Here is a 14802-nt window from a genome sequence, read left to right as displayed (position 1 = left end):
CTTCAGGCGGCAGTAATGAGCCTAAAAGCTGCCAGAAACATTCATCATTACAGAAGAAGAAGAAGTAGTTACAAAAAAGGACGAAGAAGAAAAGTGATGGAGAGTGTGGAGTTTTGACATAAACACTGACAGGGCCAAAAACATCACACAAGCAACTGGCTTATACATATCAACATTCTTATAACTGTGGTCATTTTTTTGTTTTGATTTTGACAGGTAAAAAGGAGTGTGCCATGACGCGGCTACGATTGGTGGAAGAGGTTCGTGCCCTGGCCTGTGGTTGGCTGCAGACGGGAACCACCTGATATAAAAGGAGCCAAGATGGCGGCCGTCAGGTGGCAGCAGGCATTTCCCCGTCCTCCTCCTCGCCCAACCGGCCACACTTCTGTTCTGTCTTGTTTTGATATTAGATATATTTTTGATAGTTTATTTTGAGAAGTAAGGGTGGACTGCCAGTTTTGTTAACCTTGTTTTCTCTTGTTTAATTAGGTAGGGAGGTAAGATTTGTCATTTGTTTTACTTACTTTCTAGATAGGATTGTTTTATTTGTTATTTTGGCCTTGGTCCACCCTGAAGATTAATAACTCAGTCATATATTTTATGTATATATCTATAGGTTCATTAATTTATTTATACACAACCTAATTTGCTTGTGGCTACTTGGGGAAGATGGGGCTTATTCACGTTATGTCCTAGGCAGCCTTAGACTGGGGCATAACAACATCTATGCGCCCATATGCCGTAGTAGAGGAGACCGGCTTCAAGTATTTATTAAAGGTGCTTGAGCCAGTCTGTGGTCCCTGCCATTTACAAGCGTGCACGAGCAGCGGTGGAGCATCAGCTGTCTACTGCACAATCTGTTGCACTCACAGCTGATGGGTGGATTTTGCAGTCAATTGGTGTCTGTTCAAAATTAAGGAAAAAAGCTAATCTTTGCATTTGATTATTGTTGTTTTTTCCCCGTTTTACTGAACCGTGACTTGTGTGTACCGTTACACCCCTAGTTGGTACTGTTATCGTCATGTTTTAAACGGTACCCTGACCCTAAAGAACATTATAAATATGACTTATTTTACTCACATCAGAGCTCCAACTAACAATTATCACCAATAAAAAGCCAGAAAGCTGTAAAGTCTGATCATCATGTTAGTTTCACATAAGACTGAGAACAGCTGCAGATCCTCACTAATAACAAACCAGCAGTGATTATTTTACTTTAACAGACAAATGTTTCATTAATGGACTAATGGATCGTTGCAGCTCTGCAGAGAGAACTGGAACGATTCTCATCTGCTCTGTTTCCACTGTTAGAAAATCCATCAGAAAACACACACACACACACACACACACACACACACACACACAGACACACTCCATCCATCCATTATCATACATCCATCCATTATCATCCATCCCTCCATCCATCCATCCATTATCATCCCTCCATCCATCCATTATCATCCATCCCTCCATCCATCCATCTATTATCATCCCTCCATCCATCCATCCATCCATCCATCCATCCATCCATCCATTATCATCCATCCATCCATCTATTATCATCCATCCCTCCATCCATCCATCTATTATCATCCCTCCATCCATCCATCCATCATCCATCCATCTATTATCATCCATCCATCCCTCCATCCATCCATTATCATCCATCCATCCATCTATTATCATCCATCCCTCCATCCATCCATCCATCCATCCATTATCATCCATCCATCCATCCATCCCTCCATCCATTATCATCCATCCATCCATCTATTATCATCCATCCATCCATCCATTATCATCCCTCCATCCATCCATTATCATCCATCCCTCCATCCATCCATCTATTATCATCCCTCCATCCATCCATCCATCCCTCCATCCATCCATCCATCCATCCATCCATTATCATCCATCCATCCATCCATCCATCCCTCCATCCATCCATCCATCCATCCATTATCATCCATCCATCCATCTATTATCATCCATCCCTCCATCCATCCATCTATTATCATCCATCCATCTATATATTATCATCCATCCATCCATCCATCCATTATCATCCATCCAGCCATCCATTATCATCCATCCATCCATCCATCCATCCATCTATCCATCCCTCCAGCTTCATTCTACAAATACTACAGCTGGAAACAATAATCATAACAATAACAAAGCTGCTTTTTTGGGCCTTTTTTACATTTTAAACTCATCTTTTATTAATATACTCAACGTCTGAAGCCTCCTTGAAGCTTTAATATTTCCAACTTTGCTGTCAGCTCTAAAGACTACAATACCCATGAGCCTCAGCGGCCGTAGCGCCAGGTCAGAGGTGTGAATCAGAGCTGCAGGTTTATGTGATGTAACTGTTGTATGATTGGATGTTTATGACTGAAGCTCACCTCCTGTGTGGACGGGTCGGCTTCTTTCGCTGCGTCGTCCTCTCTGGCCGACGTCTTGCCGAACAGTCGCCACCCCGTTGCATTATGGGACGGCGCCTTCGGCTCTTTGGATTTCCTAGAAAACAGGCTCCTGAAAAACAGACACAAAAAAACATTGTTATTGTTATTATTATTATTATTGTTACAGTTTGTCTGCTCATATTAAACCAGGACTGAACATTTTATGGTTGAATAAAACAACATTTTTTTTCAAAAGTCAGAAACTTAAACAAGAAAATGTTAACTTTAAAATGACTTAATTGATTATGGTAACAGATGCAGATTCATTTGATCAATAATAATAAAAGATAAAGAATAAAGAGTCAGACTGTTGTTTAGAAGATTAATAATGTTTCATCATTGTTCTGTTAATTTACTTTATTGTGTATTAAAGTGTTAATCTATTCTCAATAATAGTGAAATATTCTCATCATAGAAGTATTGTATTTTTATTCCAGTCGTGTCTGAAGTTTAAAAAGTTGAATAACATCATTTAACTGGTCAATAAAATGTCAGAAAATAGTAAAAAAAAGTGAGTTTATGACGTCCCAAGCTTCATTATTACCAGTTTAATATCATTAATGACAAAGAAAAGCATCAAATCATCATATTTAAGAAGTTTTAAAAGCACTTTTTGGGCTAAAACTATAATTATTTTATCAAAATAATTGCAGCTCCACTTTTAACCTCAAGACTTTGCGTCATGTGATGTTGAGGAAAACCATGAAAAGTGGTTAAAAAGCTCCAGAAAAAGCTGGTAAGACATTTGTTTGGTTAAATTACTAAGAACAGTTACAGTTACAAATAATTGTGAAATATTCTCATTATAGAAGTATGTTATTTTTATTCCAGTCGTGTCTGAAGTTTAAAAAGTTGAATGTTGAGCAAAAAAAAGAAAGAAAGAAAAACTGCATAAAAATCATTAAACTGGTGAAACCAACAAAGCAGAGCAGAGATGTGGTGAGTGAATCATTCAGACATTCAGCCGTCGCAGCACTTTTCTGATGTGACGCCAGATTAAAAAAAAAAAGCTGCCAGATCGACAGTTTAACATTAGATTCAGTGGAAGAAGCAGCTGGTCGGCTGCAGGGAAGAGAAACGAGGAAGAGGAAGAGAAAACACACGATGCTGAAATATTCATTCCTGCTTTCTTTGCAGGATCAGCGTCATTTAGTCTGAAGGCTGAATCACACCAAAGCTTTTATATCACACAGAGAACAGAGCCTTTATCAACTCTGCTGATTATTGACCTGTTTCTATTGATTCCTGATCAGTTTGTTGTGTGTGTGTGTGTGTGTGGGAGGGGTTGTCTGCAGGTTTACAGTCACAATGCAACTGTTTTATTATCTCTACTGTTTATTTATGACCTCACATGACACTTATAGGTCAAATAAAATGTCAGCAGCCAAAAGTTAACTGCTGTAATTAACCAATAAATGATGTAATCTTACAGGAAGGGGGGGGGGGGGGGGGGGGGGGGGGGTTAATGATTCCCATCCATGATAATGTCCATGATAAAGTGCATCATATAAATACTTAAAATACCAAGTTAAGTAATAAATTGAGATTAAAGACTGAGACTATAAGATTCATTGATTTTAACCTTGTTTGATGGGTCAGCATATTCATCTGATATAGAAATATATATATAAATTTATTTATTTTTGCTTTATTGCCCTTATTTAATATTATATTATCTTTAAGTATTGTCAATATTTATTGTATTTTATTGTATTTATCTATTTGTTCCTCTTTCTCTTCTGTTGGGTTTGCTATACGGCTGTCTGGAGGATGGGGGAGGGTATATATTATGTTGTTGTGTTAGTTTAAAGTCAATAAAAAGTATCAAAAAAAAAATTATGAAACTGAGAAAATAACCAGCGGATTAATTGATAACAGGAATAATCATTAGTTGCAGTCTTATCACCTTTTTTATGACTGATTCATAGTTTTGAGTCTTTTTTTAAAGGAAAAAAGTCAAAATTCTCTGATTCCAGCTTCTTAAAAGTGAATATTTCCTGACAGTAAGCTGAATATATTTGGCTCATGTGATGACATCATGTTGTAGCTTCTTAAATGTGAGTATTTGCTGTTTTTTTTATTATTATTAAATCATAAACTGATCTGCTGTAACTGAACTTTATCTTCTTTCTGGCTCTAGAAACAGAAAAGAGGAAGTGACTTTAAACCATTTTACTGTGTGTTTGCTCTGGTTTTACCTCTGTGGACTCAGAGCTGATTGTCTAACATGACTTCAGACTGGTTTTACTGTAATTGTGGGAAATAAAAACCCTTCCTGAACATTTTACAGCAGCAGCACCCGATCTCTCCAAAGTAAAAGTGGATAATAAAGGCGACTGAAACGCTTAAAGTCTGTGTAAAGTAAGAATAAATATGTGTTCTGAGTTTAACATGCAACAGAAAAGTGTGTTGTTAACCACCCTGCCAAATTTGAATGATTAAAAAAATCGCCAAATATATGAAATTAGGCTTCAAAGTTGTGTAAAAGTCTGCCTGTTTCTCTGCTCCCAAACGCTGTGGGAGTGCCCGCCGAGTCCGCTGAAGCCCCGCCCCCTACCAAGTGTCACCTGTCAATCAAAGTCACCACCTCTACCAGAAACATGGACGCTAGGTCTGAGAGCTTTCTGCTGCTAACTCAGCTGCTAGCTCGGCGGCTAGCTCGATGGTTAACTCAGCTGCTAGCTCGGTGGCTAACTCGATGGTTAACTCGGCGGCTAGCTCAGCTAACTGTAGACTGTAGTAGTAGTAGTGTGAGCTGAATGTATTTATACCTCTACAGCAGCAGGGGCGGGTTTATGCTCTGGTGTGTAACTGTATCCCAGCGGTGATTTTCAGACCCGCCCATTAAATCCAGACACAGAAATGTTGAAACACAGTTTGTGAAGCCTAGCTCCACAATTCAAATCTAAATGGTTGAAATGCTTTTTACACCTTTTTACAGAAATACATTTATGACCTATTTAATGTGTTTAGAAGAAAATGTCTGAATTCACTTTACACGGTCTTTAAAGTTTCCAGCCTGTTGGGAACAAAGAGGAGAGCTGCCAGTCTGCTGTCTGTAGGTCAGATTCAACAAGTTAACAGTCTGCTGCTATTTATAGTCTAACAACAACAACAAACAGCCTGATTCTGCTTTGTGTCTGTAGATCAGAAACAAGCTGTGTGTGTGTGTGTGTGTGTGTGTGTGTGTGTGTGTGTGTGTGTGTGTGTGTGTGTGTGTGTGTGTGTGTGTGTGTGTGTGTGTGTGTGTGTGTGTGTGTGTAAATAATTAACTAACCAGGTGATCGGAGCCAGCATTGTGTGTGAAAGTTAATGGAAGTTAACATGGATGGATGGATGGATGATAATGGATGGATGGATGGATGGATGGATGGATGGATGGATGGATGGATGGATGGATGGATGGATGGATGGATGGATGGATGGATGGATGGATGGATGGATGGATAGATAGATAGATAGATAGATAGATAGATAGATAGATAGATAGATAGATAGATAAATAGATAGATGGATAGATAGATGATAGATGGATGAATGGATAGATATATGGATAGATAGATGGATAGATAGATAGATAGATAGATAGATAGATAGATAGATAGATAGATAGATAGATAGATAGATAGATAGATAGATAGATAGATAGATATATAGATAATTAGTGGGAGGAAATAAGGGAGCAGGAACATTACAGTAACATGTAAGTAGTGTGTGTTGGTCTGTTGCAGTGATGAAGTGATGAAGTGATGAAGTGATGTGTTTTAAAGCCTGTATGTAGTAAGGCTGCTCAATTAATCGAAATTTGATTGTGATTACGATTTAGGGGCCAAACGATCTCAAAACTAATAAAATCGGGGGGAAACGATTTTTAATAATAATGAGATAGCGCTCAATAACAAAGGTTTTATTTTGAAAAGCTTAAACAGGAAGCCGCCGCAGCTCCGTTAGTTTGACAGAAGCTGAAACACAGTGAAATGTTATAACTGTAAATAAAGGTGCGTCAGACGATGCTGAGTTTACTGACTAATTATTAAAAACCAGGATGTGTTGTGTGAACTATCATCATCACTAATATATCTGCACATGTTCTGCTGTGTGTTGCGTTAAGCGGCAGATAAAAGGCTGCTTGGAGAGAACATTAATTAAGCCGAATGTCCAATAAATGTCCAATAAATGTCCAATAAATGCAGCATGTTTCTAAAGTTTAAAAAAAAATCGTTTTAATAATCGTGATTATGATTTTTTCCATATTCGAGCAGCCCTAGTATGTAGATTATAACTTGTATGTGAGCAAATGTTTGAGAAGCTAAACTTTAGTCCAATAAAAAGCTGTAAATGGGACATTGTGTCTGTCAAGATTTACAGATGATGGATCAGACTTGGCTGTGTGATGATGGTTCAGTCATGAGGAATCACAAAGTAACACTAAAGTCTAACCAGTTACTGTTCCCCCAACACTGTAGAGCACCACTGTAAAAGAGATGCGTGTTAAACTATAGACAGGACACCTTGAACTGCAATAAAAGATCAATTATGACTCTTTATGTGCTGAACTTTTGATCCATGAAGGTTTTATATGTGTAAAACCAGCAGAGACGTTATAATAATGTAAAGTCTGTGGGCCGAGAGGGAAACACTAATCTGGGCTGAACAACGGGGACGTAAACCTGGAAGATAGAAACATTTTCTCTTTGGTGTCTGAGCCAGCTGAGAAATTCTTACAGGCATATTCATCTGATATAATATATATATATATTAATGTATTTATTTTTGCTTTATTTAATCTTATATTATCTTATATTGGGTTTGCTGTACGGCTGTCTGGGGAGTGTTGTATGTTGTTCTGTTTGTTCAAAGTCAATAAAAAGTATCTAAAAAAATTATGAAATTTGCTTTATTGCCGTTATTTAATCTTATTCAAGTATTGTCAATATTTATTTTATTGTATTTATCTATTTCTTCCTCTTTCTCTTCTGTTGGGTGTGCTGTACAGCTGTCTGGTGGATGGGTTAGGGGGTATATATTATGTTGTTCTGTTTGTTTAAAGTCAATAAAAAGTATCTAAAAAAATTATGAAATTGAGAAAATAACCAGCAGATTAATTAATAACAGAAATAATCATTAGTTGCAGTTTTATCATCTTTTCTTATGATTGATTCATAGTTTTGAGTCTTTTTTTTTAAATGGAAAAAAAGTCCAAATTCTCAGATTGCAGCTTCTTAAATGTGAATATTTCCTGACAGTAAACTGAATATATTTGGGACATGTGATGACGTCATGTTGTAGCTTCTTAAAATGTGAGTATTTGCTGTTTTTCACAAGTTTTTGGGTGTCTGAGCCAGCTGAGAAATTCTTACAGGACTGAATAGGAACCATTTTTGGTTTTTATAACAGATCCAGGATGAAAACAAACTGCACAGAGAAGAGAAAAACATCCATCTGAAGTGCGAGGACTGAAGAAGGCTTTAAATAAAGTAGCATTCCTGGTTTTATTGGTGTTATGTGAGGATTCAGACTGGCTGAGCGTGGACGGTTTTTTCCTCTGTCTGGATTTCCTCTGACTGACTTTCAGACCAGCTGCTGAGGCTTGCATCCAAAAAACATTTAAAAAAAACCTAAAGCCAGGCACAGATTTACCAAACAGACGTGTTCGTGCACCTGCCAGTCAGACCAGATCTCACTGCGTCTGTAATGACACAAAGCGCCTCTGGCTCTGAGCTGAGCTGGTACAGTATGTCTCTGAATTCTCCAGCATGTTCTCTCTCTTCACTTCTTCTTTTACTTCCTGCTGCAGCTCTGATAGTTTATTACTGCTGTTCAAGTTATTACATCTTTACTCTGATATTAGAGTCACGCTGGACGACAATATTTATATTAATGTTATTTATTAAGACGCTGAGGATTCATCAAACTTTCAAAAACGAAACTATTTTGCTAAAATTAATCAGCAAGAGACTGTTAGTAGCTCAAATGTGTTGGTGAGATCACATTATGACTTTCTATGTGCTTTAGGTTAAATTATATTATAGGTGCAACAATTAGTGGATTCATTGATTAGGTGACAAAGTAAAGTGTTTCAGGTGAATGTAGAAATCTGATTATTCACTATTTTGGATGCAAAAAAAAAATTTCTCTGATGAACTACAATTATTATTTAAAAGATTCAATATTGATAATTAAAATCCAGATGTGATCCTTGTATTTCAATCAATCTTTATTTGTATAGCGCCAAATCACAACAAAGTCATGTCAAGGCACTTTACACATAGAGCAGGTCTAAACCTTACTCTTCAGGTTTTCATTGTAAAGAGACCCAACAGGTATTTGTGCCTTTACTCAGTGAATAGGTGCACTAAATGATCTTGAGCTGCAATGATCACTTTACTAATAGATTAGTTGGACTATTAATCATTTTGAGACATTTATCCAAGAAGAAAAAAGTCAAAATGCTCTGATTCCAGCTTCTTAAATGTGAATATTTGACAATAAACTGAATATTTTGAGACATTTGAGGTAAATCTGTGTATCGGTAATCGGAAATAAATAAACACCAAGTGGAATGGAAACGTCTCCTGTCAAACTTCTTTCTTTCTAAGCCTTCTTCTCCTTCTTCTTCTTCTTTACTGTATTTCTTGTTGTGTTACAGTCACCTGTCACTGGCCTTAAATCATTAAAAGAAGAATTCATTGTGACTCTATGTTGTTCCACCTCTGACCCGTACCATCACAAACTCATTGGTTAAAGTCATCTAAAGTCATATATTAATATTCTACACTCACTAGCCTCTTCATTAGGAACATCTATACAATATCATTCAATCCAACACAACAGCTCTGCTATGAATTCTACTTTATGTCTTCGGGTGAATTATATTGAATGGTGTTCCTAATATTTCCTGTATGTTATACATGAGGGGGGCAAAATATTAGGAACACCATTAGTTATATTGCACCACAATCACTTAGTACAACCTCAGTAATAAACCTTCCTGACATTGTTAATAAAATCCTCCCTCACTGATCCAAACCACAAACTCCTCTGAGTGAAAATGATTCGTCACGTTTGAGCGACAGACGCCAGATTCTCACAGAGATTAGAGGTGCGCTCGTTTTATAATAACATCCGCAGCAGATGGAGGGGGGGGGGGTAACGAGCTATTCGATTCGACCAATCCCAGGACTCGGCTGAGCAGACACGATGGAAGGGCAACAGAAGAAGAAACATTCCTACTGAAGCTCGGTCAATAGATATTTGATTAATATAAAGAGTTGAATGTCAGGCTGGTTAACTGAGGGGGGGGGGGGGGGGGGGGGGCTGACCTGTCCTTTAAAAAGCATTGATTGTTTATATCTGTATTTACTGTATAAGAAGAAAGAAGATGAAGTCACAAACAAACCAAACAAGATCCTCTGACGAACTGCGATTCTTATTTAACTGATCCAATGATTGATTAGTTGAACTATTCATTGTTTTGAGTCATTTTTAAAAGAAGAAAAAGTCCAAATTCTCTGATTCCAGCTTCTTAAATGTGAATATGTTCTAGTTTTTTTAGTCATCTGTGATAATAAACTGAATATGTTGAGACATCTGAGGTACGGTTGGGTATCTGTACTCGATATCTTTAAAAGGTATCAACCGAAATAAATTAATACCAAGTAGTATCGAAACATCTCCCATCAAACGACACCTGCAATCAATCCTTTTGGCACCCAGAGTTGGGTTGAAAATATGACTGATTTGTACGGACTCGCTCACAGCCAATCAACACAAGCGCTCTTTTATTTAATGCGACATGTGATTGGCCCGCTGCCACCAAATCATTTAGATGTGGAGGAGTGGAGGCATTTTATGTGATTTAATGCTTCTATTCACATGATGGATGTTAAATGAAGTTCTCAGCTGGTATCAGTATCACATTAAGGGTCCTAGGATTGGTTCTGGTGTTTTTTAGATGAAACCCAGTCCTAGTGAACATGATCTGCTGCAAAAGTCAACTATTAATCTTTTTTTTGAGTGATCTTTCCAAGAGGAAAATGTCCAACTCCTCTCTTCTTTCATCCTTTATGACAGTAATGAATATATTTGTGTTGTGGACAATAAAACAAACATTTAAGGAAGTCATCTCAGACTTTTTCATTGCTTATTTATTTATTTATAACATTTTTATCACCCTTAATTTCTCTTGTGTGCATTGGTCTCAGTTATTTTGTTTTTATTCCCTTTCTTTGTGTTGTCACTTGTTCTTATTATCAGCTGTGAAGCACTTTGAACTACATTAACCTGAATGAAAGCTGCTGTATAAATAAGGTTTCATTGATAGATTTGGGAAACATTAGCATTCTTCACCATTTTCTGACATTTTATAGATCAATAAAACAACTGACAGATTAATCCATAATGAGGATAATTGTTAGTTACAGCCCTATAATATATATTGACTATAGAATAGATGCTGAAGCTCAATACTGTGGTGTCCCTGAGTGCTTTTAACAGAGCTCATCAGGACTAATAGAAGTTGTCGTCTGTGATTCTCAGTGAAACATCTTCAAATATCTACAAAGAGCTGAGTTTCCCTTTTATTCACCAACTGATGCTGATGTTTGATTCATATTTGTCTATGATGTTGTTTTTTTAATGCTGTTTGTTGTAAAAGAGTGCTTCTCCTCACTGTGTTAGTATAAGAGTCAGAGACAAATAAGGGTTGGAAAGATGATTCATTCAAAAATATCTAAAAGAATAGTTTTAAAAGCAGCATCAGGTTTGTTATTTTTGTTGGTTTTATATCATTTGAAATGACATTTGCACCACTTTTTAAAACCAAAGGTAAGACTAAATGCTCCTGAAAATGTCAAATGGTGTAACCACAAAATAACAATACATACTAAATATTTTATCCACCTACAGTGTATTTAAGGGGCCTACCCTAACCCTGATCTCCATGGTAACCCAGAGTAAATGTAATATTTAGAACAATTGTATTCCATTACCTTTATTTAATATAAAGTTATAATGTAAGATCATGCCAAACTAGTTGATATGGTGTTTTATTGACAAGTTACTGTTTCTTAAGCAAGTTTTTATGGTTACACCACTTAGACATTTTTGCCATAATCCTCTAATATATTCTCTCAAAATGGATTAAAAGCAGAAATTTGATGCTGAGTCCACAAAAAAAGAATGTGTGCAAGTTATTCATACGTTTATTTTCACATTTTAACCCTTTAAATTTAAACTAAACCACATAAAAGAATTGCTGGTTTGTCTCCATTATGAAACTGATCATTTGTGTATTTTTGGCTGCTGGTTATTGTTTATTTTAAATGATTACTTGCAGCTGTGGTGTTTGGTGTTTAAAGGACTGAAAGCTTCCAAATAAAGCCACATACTGTAGATGTTTCTTACTGAGAATGCTGGAGAAATATATTTAGTGCAGAGTTGTTTTTTTAGTCACATATTTTCATGTGATAAATCTGGAGCAGAGTTAGGATGGAAGATCAGGTCCTTTCAGTAGTTTTGGGCCTTCTTATATTCACCACATTATTGACTATGTGCTCACCTGTCAGATAAAAACAGGTCATTTTAACAACCAAAATAATTTACCTGGTGAAGAATTCTGCGATGCCGAACCTCTTTGGCATCAGCTTGGAGTCCGAGCTGTCCGTCTGCCCGGTCAGGTCTGGCAGTGTTTCCGGGGCACTCTGCCTCCGACCCGCCTCCAAAACGCTCCGGAGGTCCTCCTCGTACCCCTCGTCTCCAAAGTAAAACCCCCCATCCTCATCGGGGGACAGCGGGGTGGCATCACAGCTGAGGGACACGGCGAGGTTTGGGGTAGTCCTCAAAGTGTGCGGCCTAACAGGTAAACTGAGGTCACTGAAACCCTCCTCCTCCTCCTCTCCTTCATCCTCCTCCTCTTCTTCCTCCCCCCTGGTGATGGGCTCAGAAAGTTGGCTGGAGGGGGGAGAGGGGCAGGGAGAAGGTAGTTTGGCACTTGATGCAGGGGTGGGGGAGTTATTTAAGGAGGTGGGGTGGGTGTGAGGAAGCTTCTCCGCAGCTGGAGCATCCTCACAGGGGCACTCAGAAGCCAAACCCTCGCTACAGTTTTCTTGCCTTACCCCCGGGTCTAAATGACAGTTTTGGGGGGAACAGTCCGACTCGGGCCGGTCACATGTTTCTCTGCCGGTGTTAACAATGTGTAAACCACCGTTTGACACCTCCTCGCCTTCCACCTCACATAAACCGAGTCTGTGGCCCAGCTTTGGGCTAGAAAACCCCTCAATCTCCGCTCCGGTACCTCCACACCGGGGAATGTCAACACCCCCATTGGGTATGTTAACCTCTGGAACATCCGCAGGGGTGCAGGCACAGTTCAGATGCTGTTTCTCCGAGCATGGTAGCAGACCACCGGGGAGAGAAGCATGGGTACAGCCGGTAACTGCACCATTGTCTAATAACACCATCCCTTCCTTCTCCCCGGTAACCCGACCCACCACCACCATCCCCATCCCTGACCCCTCTTGCCCATCCATCACCGGTGTCACCTCCTCACCTTCCGCGTCACATAAACCCAGTCCGTGGCCCAGCTTTGGGCTAGGAAACCCCTCATTTTCCGCTCCGGTATCTCCACACCGGGGCCCGTCAACACCCCCATTGGGGATGTTTACATCTGGAATATCCGCAGGGCTGCAGGCACAGTTCCTGTCAACACATCCATTGGGCATGTTTAAATCTGGATGCTCCACTGGGGTGCAGGCACAGTTCAGCTGCTGATTCCCCGAAAACCCCTCAATCTCCGCCCCGGTACCTCCACACCGGGGCATGTCAACACCTCCATTGGGTATGTTAACCTCTGGAGCCTCTGCAGGGGTGGAGGCACAGTTCTGCTGCTGTTTCCCAGAGCATGGTAGCAGGCCACCGGGGAGAGAAGCACGGATACAACCGGTAACTGCACCATTGTCTAATAACACCGTCCCTTCACTCTCCCCGGTAACCTGACCCACCACCACACCGACCATCTTCATCTCCTCCTCCTCTTCCTCCGTGAAACCGTTCAGGCCTCGGTGGTCAACCAACCCGGTGTTGGGGAGGAACTTCCTCTCCTCCTCTGCTGCCACCGCCACCAGATCCAACATGATCTCCCGGTGTTGATGTTGTTGTGTCGGGCCGTCTCTGTTTACATTCCTCCCGTTAACGTTTCCGGTCACGTAAACACAACCACGACCCTTCCCCGCCTCCTGACCCCTGCTGACACCGGCCAGCAGACCTATACCCCGGTCTTTAAGTGCAGTGTAAGATGTGTGACCTCCTTCTCCTTCTCCACCTCCACGTCCTTCCCCACCTCCTTCTCCTTCTTCACCTCCTTCACCACCTCTATCTCCTTCTTCGTTCTCGTTTAAGTCGACGGTTATCGACCCCCCGTCCTGCCCCTCTGTCTCCATGACCTCTCAATCCGTCTGAGGAGCCTCTATCCCGGGCGTAACCTCCTCCGTGTCCGTCGGTCGAGCTCCGCAGCAGGTCTCGTTGTTCTCGGAGGAAGAAGAGGCTACCATTTTTTAAATTAATTTTTTTAGCGTTACCTGATGACACTCACCGGATGTAACATGTCCCTCTTCTTGTTGTCTTGAATAATAATATATATTATGTGTCCCTGTCTTGCGGTTTGTTAACGTCTCTGTAACCGGGAGAGGAAAAGATTAACACGATCCGGCGCCATCTTGGAAAAAAAAAAATACCCCAACAATGACGTCATGCGTCACCCTCCCCAACTCGCTGTCTGTGTTTTGATTCATTAACAAAATAAAATAATATATTTAAACTTAAATATACCATACCGTAAAAATAGAATATGAATAAGAAAATACCATTAAATAAATTAATAAATATAATAATAGTAAATGTAATGTTTTGATTCGGTGAGTGGTGTACAGCGACGCTTACAGGCCGAGTTGTGTAACTGCAGCAGGGAGTCCTGACCCCGTTGACCCTCTTAACAAAGCTAGATAGATAGATAGATAGATAGATAGATAGATAGATAGATAGATAGATAGATAGATAGATAGATAGATAGATAGATAGATAGATAGATAGATACTTTCAAATTCATTTATTATTACTTTTTAACCGCATGTCATCATCTCCATGGGGATCACTGTTTTTTCATCTATTCCTGCATGGTCTAAAGTGGTATATATATGGGGGGGAAAAACAGTGAAATCTGCCTTTATTGCATTTTCACAAATAGAATAAAGCTTTCACAATTCTGAAACTGTCTTTTAAAGAGACTTTGCCCTCTCTGAGATATTCCAGTCCAGATTTTTTTTACCAGTCTACTAATTAG

At 39.3% G+C, this 14802-nt stretch overlaps 2 protein-coding genes across 2 annotated transcripts in view; both read right to left on the bottom strand.

Annotated features, from left to right (window-relative positions):
• LOC133991890 (uncharacterized) overlaps nt 1-14802 on the bottom strand; it is a 527851-nt gene that overhangs the window by 508551 nt on the left and 4498 nt on the right. The window lies entirely within an intron of this gene.
• LOC133991867 (TBC1 domain family member 12-like) lies at nt 2406-14111 on the bottom strand (the record flags this gene model as incomplete). The annotated part of the gene is given in 2 exon segments (XM_062430458.1): nt 2406-2535; nt 12069-14111. Coding segments are annotated over 2 exon segments (1965 nt in total), but the record flags the coding sequence as incomplete, so codon positions are not given.

The sequence above is a fragment of the Scomber scombrus genome, chromosome 12, assembly GCF_963691925.1.
Source record: "Scomber scombrus chromosome 12, fScoSco1.1, whole genome shotgun sequence".
In the NCBI taxonomy this organism is placed as follows: Eukaryota; Metazoa; Chordata; class Actinopteri; order Scombriformes; family Scombridae; genus Scomber; species Scomber scombrus.
Note: the sequence above shows the minus strand (reverse complement) of the source record. Positions and strands in the feature narration are given on the sequence as shown.